Source organism: Rhipicephalus microplus, chromosome 2, assembly GCF_043290135.1.
Source record: "Rhipicephalus microplus isolate Deutch F79 chromosome 2, USDA_Rmic, whole genome shotgun sequence".
Classification (NCBI taxonomy): Eukaryota; Metazoa; Arthropoda; class Arachnida; order Ixodida; family Ixodidae; genus Rhipicephalus; species Rhipicephalus microplus.
Genome location: NC_134701.1, coordinates 194,552,680 through 194,576,865, shown reverse-complemented (window position 1 = coordinate 194,576,865; position 24,186 = coordinate 194,552,680). Strand labels below are relative to the sequence as shown.

The 24,186-nt window shown below is 42.3% G+C and overlaps 1 protein-coding gene across 1 annotated transcript; it reads right to left on the bottom strand.

Annotated features, from left to right (window-relative positions):
* Positions 1-1,503: 1,503 nt before the first annotated feature.
* Positions 1,504-19,798, bottom strand: muc (dihydrolipoamide S-acetyltransferase muc). Its single transcript, XM_037421709.2, has 12 exons — positions 19,542-19,798; positions 18,932-19,008; positions 18,200-18,423; positions 17,353-17,616; positions 16,731-16,868; positions 15,154-15,239; positions 13,754-13,894; positions 10,867-10,948; positions 8,182-8,262; positions 5,506-5,580; positions 4,231-4,295; positions 1,504-1,975 (listed from the first exon to the last, which is right to left on the bottom strand). The coding sequence occupies exons 1-12, from the start codon at positions 19,661-19,663 to the stop codon at positions 1,846-1,848; spliced, it is 1,485 nt and encodes a 494-aa protein (XP_037277606.2). The 5' UTR covers positions 19,664-19,798; the 3' UTR covers positions 1,504-1,845.
* Positions 19,799-24,186: the final 4,388 nt, after the last annotated feature.

Genomic DNA, 24,186 nt, shown 5'->3' with positions numbered 1-24,186 from the left:
GTTGAATTCGTGAGGCAATAAGCTTTTCCAGTGAATTGATTCCATGGTTACTTGAAAAAGCGTTTCAGGGCCTCTTTAGCCCTGCAACACTTTTTGTGCGTAGTCAGAAAACATTGCCGATCAGTAGTTGAGGCTCCCGAGAACGCGGGAGGCAAATTTATAGTCAACACGTCACCTAGAATTCACAATAAATTATTAAATCAGCTAAAAATTGCTTTCTCTTCTTTCGATAAATGACGGAAGAGGCTCAAAAATTACACTCAGATTGCCCTTCTATCAGCCATTGGCTGATTAAAACATGGCGCGCTCGGTTGTTACAGAGATCGATCAGCGCAAAAAACGGCACTTGTCCACACGCGCGCGCGCGCGATCGCACGTTGCAAAAGCCACGTATTCGAAGAAAAAGTGCTCAAGGTCACGAGGTGTGCGGACATTTTTTGTTTGCCTCTCCCATCTCTCTCTGCTTAGCTTCCAGCACTTTTGTCAGTACGAGAGAAGAGAGAATGCGATTGCAGGGTGTGACATATCTTTGTAACTGTGCTTGTACTAGACGACTTATAAAATTTTTGCGGTGTTGAATTTGTGAGGCAATACACTTTTCGAGTGAATTAATTCTATGGTTACTGAAGAAAGTGTTTCAGGGCCATTAATTAGAGAAGGGGGGCTGCAAAAAACCACCACCCACATCCTTTTATGGGAAATTTGCACATTGTCTATGCTTAGGTGAATACCGTTTCTATACAATTACATTTATCAGCTAACAGCAACAACTAACAGAATGGAAGCAAGGATAAACAGGGCTTTGAGCAGTCTAAGGACACGAAGGAATTGGAGGCGTCCCTATATTAACTTACAAAATGTGGTTTGAGCACATATGAACATAAACATAAAGCAATAAAAATTTGAACATCTCGTGTTTGCCCAAGAGTAGTTTTGCATAATAAGTTGCAACATTTGCATGCTGGGCCACACTGGCTGTGGGGCGACTAATTATGGTGGTCAGCATTTATCACTGCGTAATAAATGCTGACCACCATAATTAGTCTAATAAATGATCTTCCGAGGCCACTGAGCGCCTCGGAAGATCTTCCTCAAATGGTGTATTCCTGGCGGCCTACACCTAGGCTCAGTAAGAACCATTGGGCAAAGTGAGTTCATTCAACTAAACTTTAAATCATCAGGAGCACTGTAATTTCGGGCTGGCTCAAATATTTAAGGTCTTGTCTGGCACACCTTGTAGTCCCAACCTTCCCATATCATGTATCACATGCCTTGCCTTCTTGTACAGCGGTTTTCGCTACATATGCGGTCGCACCTTTTACATATTATGTACAGCATGTCATGTCTTTTTCATACCTACCTGATCGGCGTCTTGCATACTCAGAAGCTTGAATTATTATCACGAATCAGCTTATGGAGTTATCTTTCGTAACCAGCTCAAGGCAGGCATAATGCGTGTGTAAATAAACACATTTAAATATGCAAAAATTACCACACAGAACATTGGAGGTTCACAGATTTGCCTTTTATTCACTCTATCATTAGCACTGGCATCAGCACCTTCCTGCAAGCATAGTCCTATATCAGAAGACACCGGCTCCATCACTTCATTTCCTCGAAGTGTTGTGATGTTTTCCTTTGCGGCTGCATTTCAACAAAATTTTCTTTAAGTCTCTGCAACATAATCTCTGCGATTCCAGGCACCTGGGCGCAGTGCCTCAGCTGGGTAGGATGGTGATTAGGGTAGGATGGTAGAGGAGAGATGGGCAGGTTGCAAGATGTCGACGGTTCTACCTAAATGGCATAAATTACACAGAGGACACATCACATTTTAATTAAGGGAGCTCAGAGCAACATCAAGTGTGGCCTCTCGAGTAGACGCTTGAAGTGCTGGAGCCACTGCGCACCAACGGCACCATCGACGACGCGGTGGTCACAGCTCAGAGTCACTGACATCACTTTAGCTGTCCTGTACCTAGAGGAGACAAACAGAGAGAGAACACGTCACACACACATATTCACTTTTACACAGCTTCAATACATCGCAGTCAACATAGCAAACAACAGAGAATAACAATGCTTATAATGCTATAATGCTTCCATAATATAAGCAATCAACTTAGTTCTAATGCCCATACTTTCATATTCATAACATCCAGTTCAAGTGAGATAGGCATGATTGTGGTTTGTACACAGGAATAAGAGTTCACGTCATCTGTAACATTTAGATTCACAGGGGCATACTCAAGTAACAGTAGCGTGCATGAGGTGTTTTTACTAAAAAGTTTCCCAAATGTGTTTCATTCTATCAGCAAGGCACACTTTCACTATTTTCATGCAAGTACCGTCTAATTGGCCTTTTCGTCGTTCCAATCTGTTCTGCCTGCAACATTATTACTATACACAGCTTCGTAAAGTACCGTGAAATCCCGAGCAAGCACCTCTACTAGACCAAGCACACCCCTCTGTCTTTCGGGAGGCTTGAAATGTGCGCCAATGACAAAGCAAACACCACCCTTCTGTCCGGCCATTTTCACTGTTTCATTCTGTGTTTTCATGCACCCGACAAGGACACATATAAACAGTGAATGTGTACGTATTTAATAAAGCATTTCATAAGGAGCACTAGAGGGCATTCTTTATTCTTAGCGGCTCTTCTACTGCCACCTTGAATTTTGATCCGCAACCGAGAAAAGCCACCTCCCCCCCCCCCCCCTCCCTAAATCTTAGATTTTATTTAACCGTAGGGGAGGAAATGGGGGGGGGGGGGATGCACTTGCTTGAAATTTCGCAGTAGGTCCTTGTGTGTTTGAAGAGACCACTGTTCCTTCAAAGACTTGAGGTGCAGCGATACAGCTGGTCAGGTTGAGCTATAGGCATATTTACCCACAAGTGCGTTTTGACACTATTTACTTAGGGATTCTCAATAGTACATCAAATTAACAATGGTTGAAGTGCTCATAGAATATACCTTCTGTGACTGCCACAATGTTGACCAAGTGTTTCACCACCAACATCCTCATTTCAGACAACCATTCTCAAGTTGAGTGCAGCAGGCAGGCATGCTGCATTTTTCACAACTATGACCTGTATTACAAACACACACAGTATGGGATACCGCTAGAGGCTTACATCTTCCACTATTTACATTGAAAACATGGAAATATGACAGCGGAAACACTGCTTGTAGTTGAAAAACCGTGTACTTTCAGTTGTAGTTGCACCGTGTTCTGCTATGACTACTATGAAAAGTGGCCACTGCTTCCGCAATGATGAGGTATGGGTTATAATTCTAGCAGTGCAAAGAGGGAAATTTTGGGTGCAAAGAGAATTAGAATATTGAAGTGTAGGTGCAACTTAATGGAGTATTTCTTGAATATTTTTCAAATACTTAGAAGAGAAGTTGTGTAAAATATGTTGGAGAGAATTCCTCAGCATATTTTTATGAGATAGCAACATGAAAGTGTTCTTTTTTTTGGATAGGTTGAAGTGCAGGTGAGGTGGTGTTTTATAAGTTTTTTTTACTAAGAATAGGGCAATGCAGTGCCTGAATTGTATTTATGTATATGATTTGGTGCAACTAACATGTTGCTGGCAACCCTTAACATGCGAAGACAAAGATATTATTTCCTCAGCCTCAACTCCTCCTCTTTAAGCTTCTGTGGAAGCCACACTGATGTGGTGGAGAAGGGTGTGCTCCCTTCAAGTGTGGAGTTCCAAATCTGCCTCGTAAACTTCAATATATAAGAACATCTAAAAATTTTGGATGTTAAAAATCTTCAGCGTCCAACTTTTCAGACTTCCTGCCCAAATTTCAGGTCCAAAACAGCATTAATTGAGCCCCACCTTTCACGCATCTGTCATCTCCATGTCAGAATCAACCTTTTGTGTTTCTTCAGTGAATACTTTTACGACGGCAGCAGAATTTGAAAGGCAGCTTTGCTGCAATACGAGATTGTAAAAAAAGTGAAGCTTTGCCTCAGAGTGTGATGGAGTGAAGCACATTAAAAATTCTGAAGGGGCCACTGCCAATCTGACATTGGCTACATTTGTCTTCGGGAAGTTTCAATGGTTCAAATTGTAAAACTACACTGCTAATCGAATTGAACAATGTTTACTATTTGAAAAATATTCTAAACTTCATATCTTTGCACACTTTTAGTTGTAATGCTTACTTCAACAACCCAGGAGCACATATCTCACATAGGGATAGAAAACAAGTGAACATACCCTGTACTGCTTTCTTCGTCTGGTATTAGTGTGTCTTCGGTACAGCCAACTGCTAATATGCAAGCCTGCATGTAGAAAACATGTGACATGGTATTAAACGATGTGAACTGCCCACAAGGTGCAATTTCTCACTCAAGGGGCCCTGCAACACTTTTCGAGCATGGTCAGAAAACGCTGCCGATCGGTTGCAGAGTGACCCCGGCCACACTCAAGCCAAATATTGTAGCGTAGCACGCGGCCTGGAAATCACAATAAATTATCGAAGTCAGCTGAAAATCGCTTTCTCTTCTTTCGACAAATCACAGAATAAACCCAAAAATCACACGTAGCAAGCCCATCTATCAGCCATTGGCTGATTTCAGCACGGCGCGCTTGCTCGTTACAGAAATCGCCGCGGGAGGCCGCTACTTGTCTATGCGCACGCGATCACACTGAAAAAGCCGCACATTCGAAGAAAAAAAAAAAAGACCAAAAGTGCTCACGGTCACGAGGCACACGTGACGTTTTTTTGTGGCCCTGCCATCTCTCCCTGCATAGCTTCCAGCACTTTCGTCGGGGTGAGAGAAGAGAGAATGCAATTGCAGCATTGCAAAAAAATTGCAAAAAAAAGGAAGAGCGAAAATAGTGACATTAAAAGTGTGCAAATATACAGTCGAACTTCACAGTAATGAAGTCACACCAGACTCAAAATTCCATTCATTAGAATTAATATTCACGAAGCATACAGAGCATAAGCACATCGGCTCTGGGTGAGGGACATGCAATGTAAATGTCTCCACTGGCCAGCGAAGGGCCTCCCGTGGATTCCTGATGGCATCCTGCCACGCAGATTTGAGGCGCGAGAACAATGGTGAATTATGTACGGGCTTTCTTCAGTGCTATGAATACACAGCTGTGCAACCACCGTCACACAGTACAAGCAACATACATACTATGTTGTTGCCTTGCTATCTATGGAATAACTGAGGCAGGCTGCAATGAAGATCACAACAGAATCTGTATTTTACTACCCAGGTCATTTGTATCGCCCATGCATCTAAACAGAATAAGCTTTTCCAAGGTAAAGATTTTTTCTTTAACATGATAAATGTAATTTAAGAATTGATTCTCTTCATCCAATAATTTGTTATATCTACATTCATGATATGTTGAGCTTCACCTGTATACTGTACTGCAGTTTTACTACCCTGATGATGATAGCATGAGATGTTTCACGTGATTATTATAATGTAAAAAAGTGCTGTTGTTTCAGTCAAAATGCAGAACATTACAAACCTGCGGTGGGTTGATGATGGCCGAGAAGTTCTTAACGCCAAACATTCCCAGGTTTGACACTGTAATGGTGCCACCCTGCAAGAGACCGAACGACAAACTTAACACCAACAAGGCTTGGCAGTTGATTGGTAACAGCAAGTGACACTAAAGTGAGAGTTATGAATTTGATGTCATCTTTTGTCAGCGTTCTACACTTTAAACAGCCATCTCTAACTAAGACAGACTTTGGTGTTATGACAATATACTTGGAATTATTCTAACTTTAGTGCTTAAGTATAAACTTATCTGAGTTGATCCGTGATTACACAGTCAAACATAGAAAAGAAAGAAAAATGGACGGAAAAGCAGCATTTGCTTTTGAATAGAATGCAACATTACCTACAAGTCGGTGCATGCTGTGAACAGAATAAACCACATTAAGTGGAAACACCTACTTAACAATTCAAGATTTCATACTAGCTGGTCTTTACTATAAATTGCACAGGACTATTTTTTCATTTATCAACATGATCATTAGGCATTGAATAAGGCACACTTCCCAAGTGAGTAAAAGAAATCGAGAAGTTGTATCAAAATGCGCACTAACTTAGTGCTTCACATGAAACATGGACAGAACTGCATGTGTACAGTCAGCTTCGAACGTTTAAAGAACACGAGGCCCGGGACAACGTACAATTTTTCAGCAACTAGTGAATAAACAGTCGAACCCCGTTATATCAATACTCAAGTGTTACGAAAATTTCGTTACTATAAACGGTAACTGCTATAAGTGGTAATTGCTATAAAGCTAACTAGGGGGACGGCAGGCTGTTGAGAAAATTATAATATCGATATAATATGTTAAGGATGACAAAGCTGCTGATTTTTCGGACATGCTTAAAATTTTGGACGCTTTCACGACACCGCCTCAAGACCCATAGTTCCAATTTATGATGTCTGAAGTTCAAGCGCCACAAATCTCAAAAGTCTCAACTTTTTACTCAAATTGCACGTCAGAAAGTACATTAACACATGCCACCGCCACTCCTGCAGAGTAATGGATTTCAAAAGTCAGCTTTGTCAATAGGCCAGAATGCTTTGCGGCAAAGCAGAGCGTGAATCCAAAGGGGCGTTGGGGGTTGTGGGCAGGGGTTGAGGAGCTTGAATTTCCCGTTTTCTTTTTTCGTCACAAGGCTTTTACATTCCATTACTTTAGGGAACGGACACCCAACAGAAAGAACTGTTATAACTGATGATGCGGCACACGGGCATTGCAGTAAGCAGGTCATTTCGGCATGAAAAACATACAGATCGATGCAGCAGCCTCTCACTGTTCTGGCTGATGTATTGTTAAAACGGGTATCATTATAATCCAGTTTGGCTTATGACATTGAACTTCACAGTACATGTTATGTAATATGTTTCATAACGGCCGGAAGTCTATATTCAAGGCTGCTTCTTGAAGCAACAGGAATATTCAGCTTTTTCTCGTGCCTTGTGGTCTCCAAAATTTTCGGCACTGACAGTACATAAGCAAATCTAGTTCTTATCAGTCAAGTAGGCTTTTGCTCACCCCTTTCTGTGTACCCTTATTTTTAAGCTTTCCAGAACTAGAAGTGTCACAATACAGCAGAAAGTCAAGTTCATTGGATTTTGTTGCTACTGCCATAGAGTTTCTCATAAACTTACCTAGAAGGAAATGTGTGCTAGTGAGCTGCTGGGTGCAAGAGAATGACGAGATGTGTGAGCTTCGAACTTGGCTCGGATTTGTATAACTCGAAGACTCATTTGGCCTCAATGGCCGATTTCTTACTAAAAGAGCACGTAATATGCAATTTGTTTTTGTCATTGCACAGAAACGTGTTTTATTTAACATTGGAACCTTCTGCGTCGGTGTAAAATTTCACGAAGCGTAAGAATTAGCCAACGGCTGGTAAACTTGGGAGGCAGACGACAAAGCGAGCATTTCCCCGTCGCTTTTATGTCGTCTTTTTCTTTCTTTCGCCGTTTAGTTGTGCTGTCAAAGTAAGTGGACTTTCGTTTCAGAATATAATACGCCTGAATGAGATCCACTTATAGACATGTTGTTTTACAGAAGTTTTATTTGCACAGTCGTACTCACTTGCCAGCCGAAGCCTTGCTCAACACCAGCTAACACAAGCTTTGCAGACGCATATACCGTCATCCCCAGCACTCCAATGGGGCGGGGCCCCTTAAGAAATTCACATAGACGATGGCACCACACTTCCCTCAACGTATTATTGTGAGAAACTCTGTGGCTACAGCGCTTTGCATGTCCATAGTAAATGCATGTGCCAACTGTGTTTCGAACATTATAGAAACCTCCAACCACATTTGTTACGCTGGTGCTGGCACGTAACTGTGACAACAAAATTAAAATTGACCGCAAGAATTTTAATTATATGAAGACAGACCTTTGTTTACTTTCTTGATTACCGTCTGTGTATTTCCTGCTAGACTGTGATGACACATTAGCTGTGCATAAGCAGCAGCATCCCGCTAGAACTTTCTTACAAATTGTTATCCACCGTCACGTAGCACTACTACCAAAGGCGAATGGTTTAAATTGGCGGAAAAAGCTTGAAACGAATCAGACACAAATATTGGGTAAATTTAGAAAAGCAACGTTCAGCCTGCCCAAAATATAATATGGGGCAACTGCACCATCAATATTACCTGAAATTCATGAGGCTGCAATGTCTTCTCCCTTGCCTTCGCAGCCAATGCCTTCGTTTCTTGGCAAATTTCCGCAAGCCCCTGCAAAACAATTCACCGTCAAAGAACAAGCTGAGAAAACTATTTGCCAAGGAGGGCTTGACACTTCGTAGTCTTGTGTCAGATCTTTCCTCATGTGACTGTGGAGTGATTTTTCATATGTCTCAATGCACAAATTGGTGTGCTTTGGTTTGCTACAGTGAACTGCATACTACTCTTACTCTCAGGGCCATATGTCAGCGAACTAACTCAGACTTAGATCGAGCCATGAGTCTGACTCTGGATGAGTAACATTTGGTCAGCTTGAGTTCGAGTTAGTCCGGCCGAATGAAATGTTTGCGAGTGTGAGTCCAAGTGAGTACAAACACAAGAGACAGTGTAAGTCCGTTTATATGACTTTCAGTGGACCACGCAAGACCATCTATAATCCAGGCATAGTAAAATAAATAATCTAAGATTATAGGCAGTGACACTCAGCCTTGACCAAAAAAACGGGTACAGACCACCTGACTAAGCCCACAGCACTACCTTGTGTCTTTGCATGGGAAGAGATTAAATTAGTGATTAAATTATTCTTGCCAGGGGTAGCTAGGCAGGAATATTTAGTTGGAGGAGGTGCGAGCAAATTTTTATGCTCAATTAAAAAAAATCTAAACCAATGTGCATCTTTCTACCAATAAACAGAGCCCGAAAATTGCCTATGCGTGAAAACGAAACTGAAACCGCATGGCCAACAGCCTCCCATAAGAAGGACCAGACACAGTGTCATTGCTATCACATAATGACGACAGACCATGAGTTTGCATAGAATGCCTCCGTGCGCGACGAAGCTGTGCATATTGTAATTTGTTTGCTTGTAAAGTGCAACTAGTGATGTCTTGCTGTTATTATGAACGCTGACATCAAGTGAAAGTGATTTTGTACGGTGAAAACAGCTGCATTGCACCTTTATGCGTGCGCAAGCCTGTGACTACGAGTGCGACAAAAGCAGATCAGCTCTACGCTGATCAGAAAAAGTTGTCATGGATCGAAAACTTGAAAATACCACCTTTTCGGCTGCCAGAAGCTACTCTTTGTGGATTGAGCTTGACTAGATAACGAACCGAATACGTACGCTTGCGATTAAGGCATACGTAGAAAACCATGAACTTACAGGAAAAGAAATTTTCTATTCTAAGAAGACATCCTGTCTCTCTACTTTTCTAATCGTCAACCTAGGGGAGCGCAAGTTCATATTTTGCACTCAGAAATATTTGGACGTCGTTTGATTTGAGCAAGAGTGTTTTTTTTCTTCTTAAGGACGGAATCTGAAAGTTGTCGTAAGATGCTGGGTCGGCATAAAACTGCATCGAATAAACAAGGTTTTTCATATGTTCTTTCTATGGGGATGTTGCTGGGACCTAACTGATTTGTCGTAAAATGGGGGTCGTCGCGAAACCGGGGTATGTATAAACGAAGTTCCTCTGTCTATTTCTTGAGTGATTCTGAGTCCCACATATTTTTACCGACCTATGCTGAGGACTATGCTCACGACACGCGAAGCTCTGGGAGATACTGAGAGAATGCAGTCAGTGTAAGCATTACTGCTCCTTGAGTGAAGCCACAGGCATTGCCAACACAAAGACCTTGATACTATGACACTCCATGGCTAATCTCTGTTTGTCACTGCAACAATGAGACACTGAAAGTACTGTGAGGTAGCGGTTGTAACTATGAGCACAAAATATTTTAGGCTCTACACCAGGAATCTCAAACATGCGGCCGACGAGGCTCTTGGATGCAGCTCGTAGCCCGCACATGACTGTCTTTGCCTCACATTGTTTTTTATATTTATTTAATATGTTTGTGAGATACACAGACATGACTGCTTTAACTAAGGCATTGTCTTTGTGAAACGTCCCATGTGTTCACATTGTTCTGAAACATAACCATAAAACCAAAGGCGACTTTCAGAATCCGCCTCCGGATTTGAGTCAATTCAGATGTCGGTATTAAATAATTGTTAGAATCCTCACTCCCAATTTTAAATCTCCTTCAGAAATGCAGTCTATCAGAGAGATGAGAAAGTTGTCTTTCAAACAGCAACGTTTGCTGGCATATTGTGCACCCCACACACACACACACACACACACACACCTGCTCCTACCTTCTTCACTATCCCTGCCTCGCGAGACTAAATTTTGTGACTGAGATCCACTGGCTCAAGTGAGTTTGAGATCCGTCCTCTACATAGACGACACAATGCCATGTCACTTTCAACTTGACCAGTAACCTCATTCCAAATCATTGATTTAATTTATACGCGGGGTTTAACGTCCCAAAACCATCATAAGATTATGAGAAATGCCGTAGTGGAAGGCTCTGGAAATTTCGACCACCTAGAGTTCTTTGATGTGCACCCAAATCTGAGCACACGGTCCTACAGCATTTTCACCTCCATCAAAAATGCAGCTGCCATAGCCGGGATTCGATCCGCGACCTGCGGGTCAGCAGCCAAGTACCTTAGTCACTGGACCTCTGCAGCAGGGCCCTTTCCAAATCATAATTATCACTAGTATTGTAGAAGTGCAGAAGTGAAAGTACTAAAGAGATTATAAAGAGAGAGAGAGAGAGCAGAATTGAGACAGCGAAATAAATGTGCTATACCTTCTTCTCAGCACTGAAAACGATGGGCGTGATGAGTCCTTCTGGAGTGCTCACTGCCATGCTCACATCTACAGACTTGTACCTAAAAGCAAACACAAGGGGTACAGCATTTGTTATTACCAAGTGCACCTGTACTTCATTACATGGGATTACTTAATATTACTAATATAATATGGAGAAATATGCTAGTTGAGTGACTTGCAATAGGTAAACATTACATTTAAGATCTAACAATTTTAAACAAGACCAGCACTTCATCAAGAAAATCTGGTGGGATGTATTTCTGAACATGACCTGTGCTTTCTATCGAGGAGCATCAATGAACAATTACAGTAAAGCTTCAGTAATTCTAACTCGGTTATTTTGAAATCCTGCTTAATTTGAAGTATTTCCACAGTCCCGTGTTTTTAAATGTAAGTTTGAGCAGATTTTGAAGCGGCGGTTAGCACCAGTCCGGTTGATTAGAAAACTTTGGGTGCAACGCTTGTGCTAAGTCCCTATTTCGCCAAAAAATTGTGGGAACGACAGCCCTTAAGAGCCACTAGGCAATGTATAGCACGATACTAATGAGCGGAAGCTAAAACATGCTAAAACTAATACTTCCAGCTTGAAAAATAAAATCGTAAAAACAAAAGGTAGCATGATCAGCTAAAATGTGTGGCCCCGGAAAACAAGAATTGCTTCACTGCAGCACAGCAGGGACGCATAGGCAGCATGTCGCATGCTTCTCGCAACGTGAGCGCAACATGATTTACCAATTCTTTCGGGGAATATAAAGAAAAATAATAAAAGACAGTCTGGCGGAATTTGCGATGTATGCAAACCTCCGAGTGCCGGTTTCTCCCGCAATTTTCGCACTAGCACTGCTGGCGGAGTTCTTGCCTGCAACGCCTACTTTGAAAACTCGGTTCGAAAACTTCGGTGATCGTGTTTTGTGATGATCAAACACATCGCAAATTTTGTCACACTGTGTATTATTAAACTCTTTATTTTACTAGAAAGAATGAACGAATGGTCGCATCATCACGTGCTAACGCAGCGAGGGGCAGGCGACATGATGTCTTCTTTTTCGCAGATGCGCATTTCAGTTGGATCATGACGGTTTTCCTTTTTTTTCTTGCGGTGGCAGCAGCGAGGCCCAATGCTTTCCCTTGTTCGGGGCAAAATTGTAACCTGGTAATGCAGGAAAACATAACCTTCGGAGCAGCAAACGACCAGCCCTGATTACCTTGAATAATTAAGTTCTGTTAATTTGAAAAACCACTTGATTTGAAGATTTCTCATGGTCCCAGTGAGTTTGAATTAACGAGGTTTTAGCATACATAAGAATTATTAAGAGGATGAAAAATAAAAAAATGAATGCTTAACAGCAGACTTGAATGCTTTGAAGCTGCACATTGGGCTTATTATAAGGGCTGTAGCACATAGCTTCAAATTAATCTTCACAACCTGGAATTCACTGATATGTAGCCGAAACATGGTGTAAATTGTAGAAGCATGGAAGCTTTGGCTAGTTTGTAAGACATTAAAAAACAACTTTGAAGTGCCAAAAAAAAAAAAAGAAGGATGAAAGAAAAAGAGAGCGGACACAAAGAGCGCTAACTTGAAACTGGAAATTTATTACAAGAAAGAATTTAAAAAGATACACCCCATTAGCTGGCGCATGTGCGAGCGCCCTTGTGCAGACGATAGTGCTGCTACGTTACTGCTCCTGCCAGAAATTAAATCTGTCACCTCACTCAGCAATGAGTACAATATGGCACTGTATAGCATTGTATGATGGAACTGTATAAAGGCAAAACACTATAATCAAGCCAAAGAAAGCAAAAATAAACAAGGCATACATATTTGTAGTTTCTGGGCATACTTGTAGCTTTTAATTAAAGGCTATAAATATGTACTAAGTATATGGCAAATCAAATGCAGGTGGACGAAGAAACAACTTGGTGGGAAGAGGACCCACAAACTTCCCAGAAAAGTTTGCGAACAATATATCCCACGTTTTTCTTGGCTGCATTATCTGTTGACCTTGCGTGACAAATTTGTCCAACAAAATTTAGTCCTTCGATCAATTTCCTTTCTTATTCGGCATGACACTGTATGTGTATATTTGAAGATGTTGCAAACAGAAGAATACGAGCTAGGTGTGTTTGAGGGGGCCCGCAACACTTTTTGAGCGTGGCCAGCAGACGCTGCCGATAAGTAGTCAGGACGCCTCAGAATATGCGAGGCAAACATTATAGCTCAGCAGGTGGCCTAAAAATTACGATAAATTCTTCTCAAGTACAGCTAGAAATCAGTCTCTCTTCCCTTGACAAATGATGCCATAAGCCCAAGTGACCACTGCATAAACCCAAAGTCTGCGGCCATTGGCTGATTTGAGCATGATGAGCTGTGTAATCGCAGCAGCTGCCATGCAATGCTGCTGCATGACAATGCGTTAACTCGCGAGCACAGCGGGGTCGCACGTTCGAAGAGAAAAAAAAAATCAAGTGCTCGAGGTCATCACACATGCTTGCCTATTGACGTGTATCCCTGCAAAGCTTTCAGCAAATTCACTAATACGCAAGGAGAGAGGAAGTGCTTAAAGCTTGTGGCAAATCTCTAAAACATCACTCCTGCTGAACATATTGTGAAACTTTTTGTGGCAGTCAATCCGTCAGTGAAGTCCTTTAACAAAGCCATCCCATGACTACTTTGAAAAGCGTTGCAGGTCCTTTTTAAAAGTAACAAAGCCACAGAAAGCTATGCACATTGCTGCTGCAATGTAAACAAGGATCGTGCAAAGAGGAAACTGCAGCTGTAAGCTTGGAAACCAAATGAAAAGAAATTTTTACGGAGATGGGGACAAGAAGTGACATTTCAAAAGGTGATGCCATCAACTCACTCTCGGATGAAGGTGTCTTGCCAAGACGAGTTGGCAGCTGGCACTTTCTTGGACGCCAGCGCAGTTGCCTTGATCACAAAGTCGTTCACGGATACCTTGACACCATCCTTCTCCATCATCTTGTTAAACTCGGCACGAAGCCTGGAACAAACGAGCAAAAAGATGCATCTTGCACAAAAAGCTTTGCATTTCTAGACGCGTGAGCTAAATGTGCTTGTTACTCCCTTTTTTTATTAATCACGCTTTTCACATCTTTAGAGACTATGCTAAACCAAGGAGGAAGAGGAGTGCGTGTTCATAACAATCACAAGGTCTTGACAACTTGCGATCCTTCTGTCTCCTTACCTGTGATTCCCCCTCGCTATTTATTTACAAACAATTTACTTGGTACTAATAATGAAAGGCAAGGTTCGAGACCAGGCCATGCAAATGGCATTTCCCTCTTTTATTACAGGTGCCATATGTTGAACACAAATTTGCAATCATGCCACCTAGTCTGACGCTTATATAAACACCTGCGATAAATGCACAGCTAGATGAACGTAGGCTTTTGGCTGAAGCAAAACAAAAGTGGTACAACATTGCACTGGCACTATGAGTGCCCTTGTTTTACAGCAAAAGCTGTTATGAGATCAGAACACGGGTCACGTGTGGCGCCATAGTTTTCCGCCGCCGGTGTCTGTAACCAGTATCGCAAGAAATAAGAAAAAAAAACATAAATAAGAAGACACCACGTACACAATGGGATTTGAACTCGGGTTCGCTGCGTGCCAGCCCAGTATTCTTCCACGGAGTCATGCCAGTGCTTGAAACTCGCTACGAAACTGGCCTTAGGCAGGCATGATGTCGGGAAAGGAATTGCATAAATATGAGTAATAAAGTGTTTTAAAACGTCAAAGGAACAACCAGGCATTACACAATGCTAATTGCATAATGAGTGGGTCGTCCAATGCTTCCACCCATTAGAAAACCTGGTGTTGATCACCTATTAACTGCGGCGCATACCCACTACACGCGTGATTCTTCGTCGTAAGCCACTGCATAAAAAAATTGCACAATATTCCTAACAAGTGTGCAGTGCATACCACGCTTCTCTGTAGAGTGACGGAGGATAGCATTGTGAATGGTCGCCTACTACAAAAAAAAAATATGATTATTTATGGCATAGCAGGTACCCAGCAAGCGTGCTCATAGCAGGTACCCGACAAGTTTTTAGAAAAGGCTCTGAAAGGCTGCTCTTCCAGCTTTGGCTATGACTGTGCTGCGCGTGCCGCGCAGGCCTAGTGTGTTTTTTTCTCTGCATCACTTGCTTCTACGGTAACGGTAATAGACTGTAGCTGGCAGTACAGCTTTTTGCATTTCCGTATCCTGATAATTCTGTTCCTGCAGCGGCCACTTACTTGAGTAAGGCATCCATCTTGATATCAACGCTGAGGTAGTAGTGTGGTATCGTCTGTTTTGACTGAAGTAATCGCTTTGCGATTGTCTGAAAGCATGTCAAAAAGGACGTAGCTTTACAATCCGAAAAGTCTGAACAGTCTGTACACAAACGACTAACTTCAAAACATGCACAGAGCCAATGGTAACATTATTTCTGATTGATATTTTTCTTTTTATTTTGCAGCAAAAGCGATGTCTTTAAAGCACAATGTCTTTAAAAATTGTGGAGCTTGGTTCTCAAACAGTCAGGCTTTTGTAAAGAAATGTTCAATGCGAAGCAAGGAGCTACACGAATAAAAAAACTAAGCAAAGCAGAAACTAATAAGCTTTTGAGCAGAAACTTTCAACCCTCTTCGACAATAGCGTTTTACGTGTTGCTGAACATTTGTAGTTTGTAACCAAACAGAGAGTTCAAGGAGTTTTCTTGTCATGCAGTTTCAGCACAATGCGAAACATTAATGCAACGTGTGAGTGTTTGATACCGTCATTTTCTAATATGAATCAAGTACCCTAAGATATAGCATGACAGCACATTCATAAGTTGATTAGCAGTTGAAGTAAAATCCTGCTTATTTTACTCCCAATTATTTTTTAAAATTGCATGACGCAAACCATTTATCTGGCTCAATCAAAAGTATATTAGCTTCAGAAAGAACCAATGCCTATAAACTAGGAGGTACTTGATCACACACCAAAAGCCACGCGTATAGCAAAAAATTTAATATCTTAGTATCACGCATAGCGCTGTGAAAGTACTTTATAGGAGTGATTCCACCAACAGCATGAAATTGTCACAAATTGCAGCACGGCAAATATTCAAGGATAGGAATGCATGCAAAGAACCATGTCTGCTTCTGCAGAGCCAGCAATATTCTTATTTTTGGGCATGTGTATCATGCTCAGTATTTAATAAGTGACTTTTGAAAGGGGAAAAGAAAGAAATAAGCACAGTTTCGTTACTGCTTTTCTCTCAATGAGGGGCACCTCCACAGTTCTGTTCAGGGGATGGGGGTAAGGAGGGATTAAAAAGTATAGGGAGGAATTAACGGTATAGAGATAGAGAGAGGAGCAGGAAGAAAGAGAGGTGCAGGGACAGCCACATAAGGAAGTAAAGAGAAGATAGGAAAGATGAACACAGTCGCAGAAGTCTGAGGACGGGGTGCCACTCAGCGAGAGCTCTTGTCAGTGCCAGGAGATGGCGCGGGGCAAGCCAGTCAGCCAGAGCTACGCTGTCATCGGAGATCGCGGGGGCACAATCGGTAGGCAAGAAATCCAGCGAGCTTAGTTTCTTTCTAATATTTGAAAGAACTGATGGTATTTAAAATGTTCGAATATTCCCACACCTTATGCCAACTCTTTCAAATACAAATGTTGCACACAAAGAGAACAGCTCAATGGCAACATATAGCGCAGGCTACATGATAGACAGACTTGGAGATAGTGGGGAAACTCAGGCAAAGAAAGAATGAAAGAAATAGACAGACAGATATTGGCATTTGAGATGATACACTAGTTTGCTAGGACATTCGCAACTTACCTGACGCATACTGGTGAGCGATATGTCCTCGTATTTTGATACAACACCTCCTGCCGCTGCTGCCCTTGGCATGGCTGCGGCAGAAGCCAAATCTTGAGCTACAATTCTTCCTCCCGGCCCACTTCCAGAAGGTATTTGCTGTAATAAGCATTTAAGCTATGTTTACACGTCACAACATTCTACAAGCAATGGTAAATGTTGTGTTCAAATCGCACGTCAAACAGTTTTCAAAGTTATTTAAGCAATTAAACCATAATCAGAGTGAATAATAGCTCCAAAAGCAAACCTCCATGTATCAAGAGATCTACAACTGATTCAAGGTTACCGTCGACCCATCCTATGCAACAGCTTCCTTCTTGAACTTCTTCACTGACAAAAGAGTTGGCTGGGTATAGCTATCAAATTGCCTTCTTTCCACTCTCAATATGCTTCACGGTGTAAGATTTCTGTATTACAGTTAAAGAGACTTGAAGAAAGAGTTGGAAGCTATGCACATGCAATTAGGACAGCAAGATTTTTTTCTAATGCCTTGCAGTGTACAGACAAGCTTCCAGCACTATGGCTCTTGCCGAAACATGAAAGCGACTGGGTCGGGAATGACAGTGCCAACAGCAAAGCTTACAGCCAGGTTGATGCCTTGCTCTGAAGCAAGTCGCTTCGCCAGGGGGCTAGCAAAAAGGCGACCACCCAGGCCCGTTGTTGGGGCGGCTGCTGGAGCAGCAGGCACTGACGGTGCAGGTGGCGGAGGTGCTGCCGCTGGGGTCGGAGCTGCAGCAGGTGGGGGTGCAGCGGCTGCCTTTGGTGGGGGCGGGGCGGCGGCACCGTCATCAACGAAGCTTTTGAAAGCAGCAACATCCTCCTCGTTGTAAACCAGAATGCATAGGAGCTGCAAGGGGATGCACGGAAGTGTATCTACATACTGTGATAGCCTGAAAAGATGCAATCTGCAATTACCTGAACTCATGCAAGGAGTAAATGTAAAATTGCTTTCTCGGAAAGCATAATGGACCTGCCAAAGTAGTTCAATAACGCATGTTGCTGGGCGAATCGGTCATACATGATTAAACAAGGTTCTGCACAAAGGAAACATGAACAAGGAAGTGAACGAGGTCAGGTGCAGGATTGTTCACTTCTTCGTACGTGTTTCCTCTGCTCAGAACTTTGTTTAATCTGGCATGGTAGATAAGCAGTTATAGTAGGGCAGTTAAGCACGATGGTGCAGGTTTAGTATCTGGCCATGGAGATCACATTTACTAGAGGTTGAAACGTAAGACCGCCTATTTACTTAGATTTAGGTGCATGTGAAAGAGGTAAGGGGGTGTAACGGTCGGTCAACCCTTTACACACAATATGTAAGAGTATTGACAGCAAAGTTCAGTCCCACCAACCGTGAACCCTTAGCTAAATTTTTCAACTTCTACAAAAGACAGCATGAATCATGTGACCATGTGAAACCACGGAATCCTAACCTTCCCGAGTGGCACGTCCTTAGTGCCAGCGGGAATGAGGATCTTGGCCAGGTATCCCTCCTCTGGCGTCTCGAAGCCCATCGTGGCCTTGTCTGTCTCAATTTCGCACAGCAGGTCTCCCTCACCCAGCTTGTCACCCTCCTTCTTTTCCCAGCTCACTATGGTGCCCATCTCCATGGTCGGCGACAGCGCTGGCAGCTGTACTCGTAAATGCCGGGGCAAATCTGCATGGAGACAAAGTGCAGAGCTGAAACAACACTTTCAACCTGGGCAGAAAGAGGTAGAATGAAAGAACAAGGGAATGTGTAGGATACGGTGCCAAATCAAAGCCGAACTCGTCCACGTGTCAAAGTTACTTTAGCTGGCACCTTAAAAATGTAAGCGGCCCCTAATTGGATTCGACCTGCAATGCTGGTGTGTCTGCGTACAATAAACAGAGCTTTATAACTTGACCGTGCTCACTTCCATATGACTCCACCCTACTCACTTCCATATGATAGCTGTAAGCTAGCAATAACTGTCCCAGCTCAGATACCAACCACTTAGTGCATAAAATGCCGTCACCTGTTTTTACATTAAAGAAAGTATGGTGCAGCTTTTTGATGAAGGTCAGTAGGCCAACGCATACAAATGGAGCCAGCAACAGAAGTCAGAAGGTCAACAAACGTTATTTTTAGGGAGCAATAATACGAAAGTGGACCGGCACTGAGTCTGGCCATTCGTTCACATTACCTGCACTGTACATACGTCGCGTGACGCCATCCTTGAACTTCGGTTTCAGGAGGATCCTAGGGCTCTGTACGATCAGCCTGCGGAAGACGAGGAAAGAAGTACACTGGTATTCAGGTATCTACCAATCGCGTAAAAACCCAGAGCGCTTAGCTTGCAGGCCACGGAGTCGCACGATGCGGTGTTGTGCTCGATCTTCACGATTGAAATATTTGGCAGGTTAGAGACCATAGTTTATTGACCAAGCTTCGATTTGTGAATCAAAGACGTATCGGAGCCGAGATCAACCGTGCAGCGATCGTGAAGGCGTGGTAGCGAAACCAACTAATGCATTTACCTGGAATAGCTGTTACTGACTGAATACTTCCATAATACTAGCGAAAACGCACAAAGACTGCACAGAAATACACAGGATAACCACTACTACTGCGTAGTACTGAGCGAAACTCACGCACGACCGTGTTTTCGTTTTCACTACTATAGCAAAGAAACAAAATAATATCCCTCCAATGTGCTCGATAAAGATCGTAATGCCACCTAATAAGGAGTTCTTGCAAGATCGCGGTTTCTACATCGAAGTGATGACCTTTTCGTCACTATTTTTTCCTCTCACCGGCTGGTGGGATTTACGTCCCTCCTTTCCAGGCAGAGCACGCTGGCGGCTCGGGCGAAACGCTTGCAGCGACTAGGGGCACGGCCCAGTTCGTTTCGCGCTACCAGCACAGTCCGAAGCATTGCGTCGTTTCCACTGCTGGCTGCGCGAAGGCGTGAATTCGCTCCGACGCCCGCGCCGATCTTCACGAGTGACGGTAGAGGACACGGCCGCAGGAGCTTGCTGCTCGTCTCAGCCGATGACCGCAATTGTTTCTCTAGGACAGCAAGAGATGGCGCAAGCGGTACCGTAAAGTTTAGCTATCATCATCATAACAACAACATAGCGTTTGTTGAGAAACAATATGTAATTACTTGCGACGGCTAGCGTCAGTAAAAACTTTTGGTTGCTATTTTTCTTGGCACTTTCGTTGGTTTTTTTTTTGACAAAAATCTTTACAATTGAAAAAAAAATTATGAAAAAGAGTGTTGATTGCCGCATAATGTGGTTTTGGTGAAGCTGGCTGCGCATTTAGAGCGAATAGAATGCGCACTGCACAGGGACAATTTTAGTTCTGCTCTACGTTACTCAGGCGCATCATTTGCCTTTCAGCTCTAAGAGATCTGGTCATATGTTCTTGCAAAACAAGCAAGTAACAAATAAGAAACAGCAAAAAAAAAAAAATCTGGGAGGCAGCTGGCTTTCTTACAGATGTTCGCTAAACGCCATTGATGACAAATCCAAAGTTGGGGCTGATTACATGCCACATGACTTGTTGAAATTGAAATACAAAAGCTTGATGCTAAAGTGAAAGAAAAATGTTATTGACAACTCATCACCTATCAACCAAATGAACTCTATATGAAAGCCAATAGTAATTTTGGTGAGAGACTAACAAGGACCAGTCAAGTGAACCATCAGAATTCTAAGTTGGTCCGACAATAGTTTGAGACGAAATTCATAAAGATTATTCTCATACACACAATGGTTATTCATTTCAATCACTCAACAGCGACTGTCTGTCACCTCTTTTTCTCGTTCTCTTTAGAGTCAAGTATTCATTTATGAACCTGCATTATTTTACCAACACGGGGCAATTCTTCTCACTTATGGGAAAGCTAGTGCTTCTCCCCTTAAAGTGCACACAAAATGTTTTGCTCTTTCTTGCATAAAGGTATCTGTTCTAAAGATACACGGCAGATCTGTTTCTACTTTTGAATAAAAGTCAGTGTACTCTCAGTTCCCAAGCTGTCAACACGTTTATTTCTTGCCTCAGATCTCTTACTTGCAACAATAATATGCAAGCAAAACTGCAGTTACCAAGCACCGCCAGTAGCTCGAGACGAAAAGGCTTTTATGGCAAATTTTTTGAAGGTTAATTAAAATATAAGTGCTACCCTTCGTATCATGAACAAACTTGTTGATACACTTCGGGACCAACCAGCGTGCCGAGCATTGTGAAAATCAACTGGCATCCCAATAGGAATATGCATGAACATGGTTTGAGACTAGGACATAGGTAAAGCGATATCTTTAACAATTCTACCTGTACATTATGCTGTATGATGCAATATAGTCTGTCAGCATCCACCATCATAGGCACCAATACAAACTGTCTAGACATAAATATATGTACCCAGTCGCATAGAGCTTCCTAAAATTAGCTAGAGGGGACTCTGGCGCTGCAATTGTTCAGTGATCATAGTAATGATGGGTAGTACACGAATTTGCCTAGTTTTCGTACTAGCGGGCAGCGAATCGCACTTGTGACTTCGTTTATTGCTTTGTTTCGGTTTTGTTTCTAAGAAAAAAGCGAATTCTCTTTTGAACACCGTGACCCGATTTGAAATAGTAAGCCTAAAAGATTTAGGTGGTGAGGCGCAACTGCTAACATTCACCAATCGTTGCTTCACGACAAAGCAGCTTCAAGCCCCGCAAAGCCAAAAGGAACGTAAAGTACAAAGACTAGGCAAATCCGTGTACTACCCACAATTCCCATACTCACTGAAGCGCTATGCGTTGTAGCTCCCATGTACACTAGCGCCAGAGCTCCCTCTAGTGTATATACACAAAACTCTATGCCCAGTCGAAATTCCTGGACATGCGGCTGGTAGCTAATAAAAAGCATGCTAGACCAATAGAAACTTATATCAGACTAATTAGCATCTCGAAGATTGCATAAAACTTTCCCTGAAGAAAATGAGAAGCACTCAGCTCAATCAATCTCACTGGAATGAATTGTAATATGGAGATTAAAGTGCCTTCTCTATATGCTTAGACACCCATTCAGATACACACAAAATAAATTAAGAAGGAGCATACATAGGTGTAAGACATCATAATACAATCACTTCAATTGGAGCTCTCTGTTCTCATTGATCAAATGGTAACATAAATAACATCCTCCAAAAGCATGCAAATGATTTGCGACATCATATAGTGATTTGGTGGAGCTGGTAGCTGATGCTTGTAATATGCTCTTCGCTACATGCCATGGGGTCAGAGGCGCAATTTGTCTGTGAGGTACAAGATGGGCCTGCCTTTTGCACAACAGAAAATCAACAAAGAAAAGGTGCTGTAGTCCCACATTTATCAGCAAAGTGATTATGCATGTGTGCTGGCACTAAGCTGCAAGATTGTTCTTTCGATCAACATGTTAATCACTTAACTCTATGGTACAAGAAGCATGCTCGACAGTCCTAAGGGGCCCTGAAATGATTTTGGCTCTATTGCACAAAAACAATGGGCCGGTAGACCATTTAGAGACATATTTGAGCTCTCTGCATAAACTGTGTAATTTATTACAACGACTTAAAGCTGCTAATCACTGCAGATCGCTGCAACTCTGCCAAACACATTTTCAGCCGCCCATTCACAGATTGACATGCTCTGGCCATTTGACATCACCATGACTGCTGATCTGATTGGCTGTTATAGGCTGTAGAACGCGCGGAAGTAAGGTGGGCTGCGAGGGTGGCGGCACCTGTCAGAGCAGATATAAACCAGTTTGCGATCTTCGTCTCTGTTGCCAGACTGCGTGCGAGCTGCCGGGCGCACTGTGTGATGGCCTCTAAGACTGCGTGCAACCTGTCGGCGTGCGATATCGGAGGTCTAGACTGGTAAAAGCTCAAATCGTCGAGCGCATTCATGAGAGCACTGCGATCGCCAGCGATGCCAGCGTGCCTCACGAGTTGAGGAGGCAAGGAAGAGGCGAGAAGTAGGGTATGATATAATTGTCCATAGCGGCCTTGGTACACGGTGTGTTACTAAATTTGTGATGCAAATGGTTTAATTATACTCTAACCTAAACGCTGACAAAACATTAAAAATCTGTTTCAGGGCCACTCTTATTCACAAGGCTGCATGTAAATCTAGCTTAATGAATAATAAATGCAGACAAATGCCTCAACGGTTGATTTGTATGCACCTGAAAAAAGAAAAGAATGAGCGATGCACCATGCAGGAGCTGTTTTAAAAAACAGTGTATTGTCAAAAATTAAAATAAAGTACAAAGACTAGGCACACATAAGCAACAGCACACAATTTCTACTGTTTTTAGACATCAAAAACAAAGTTACAAAGTACCACACAAAACTTAAGCATTAAAATACTACTGGCATAGTATTCTCAACATCACAACAAAGAGCAAGAAATGTAAAATTGGCTAATAATAATACTATTTCTGGCAGACTAGACAATGCATAAACAATAGACATCAATATCACAATTAGTCACTTGCGTTGCTACATGACGTGTAGACAGGAGAAACAAATGTTGCACTGTACCTAAGGGCTAATGGCAACAGGTATCCAGCAAGCAAAAAAAAAAAAACAGATATATAAATTTCCCATTTGTCTCACAAGAGTCTGAGCATAACTAGCTGCACCACGTGCAGTGTGTAATCGTCAACTTGTAGCACCATGTAAACATGCATAATTATAGCACGAGCCAGTGACATTTCTGGCCAATAATGCCAAAAGAACGCACAGAAGCAAATGTACACTTGTTTCTGCAAGTCCACGGAATTATACAAAAGTACACAGACAAACAAAACTTCTTGTTACACAGGGAAAATTTTATAGCAGCAATTCACAGGCCACAATAAACAAAACAAGCAATTGAGAAACACTATATTTCTCAAAAATATCACATGATTGTTCTTCCTCTAGTTTAATACTTAAAAGGATGGCGTACATCATGTTTTGAACTGTGATATATGTGTGTTACAAGTGTTTGTACATAATTATTATGAGATTATTATGCAGTACAATCATCACCATGCACACAGGTTATGAGAAAAAGCTAACAAAATGCATACATCAACCAATATCCTGCAAGCATGCTTTCCCACTCGGTTTGCATGCACTTATTATATAGGTCAATGGAGTGATGTAACAAATCAAGGCCCCAGAAAGGATAGTGCATTGAATAAGCCAACATGTACCAGATGTTTCACAGGTACCTATAAGTTGTTTCAGACATTTTACGGCTTCTTACGTATACCACAATGTGTCCCTTGAAAACTTATTGCCTTTGGCTGTGGTTCTTGCACACACTATACGTATAGCTGCACATTCCATCGTGACATCAATACCTCAATACTCCCAAAAGTGAGCCCTGGCATTAGTCTTACTGGTCAGATTGTACATTAAAAAAAATATGGCAA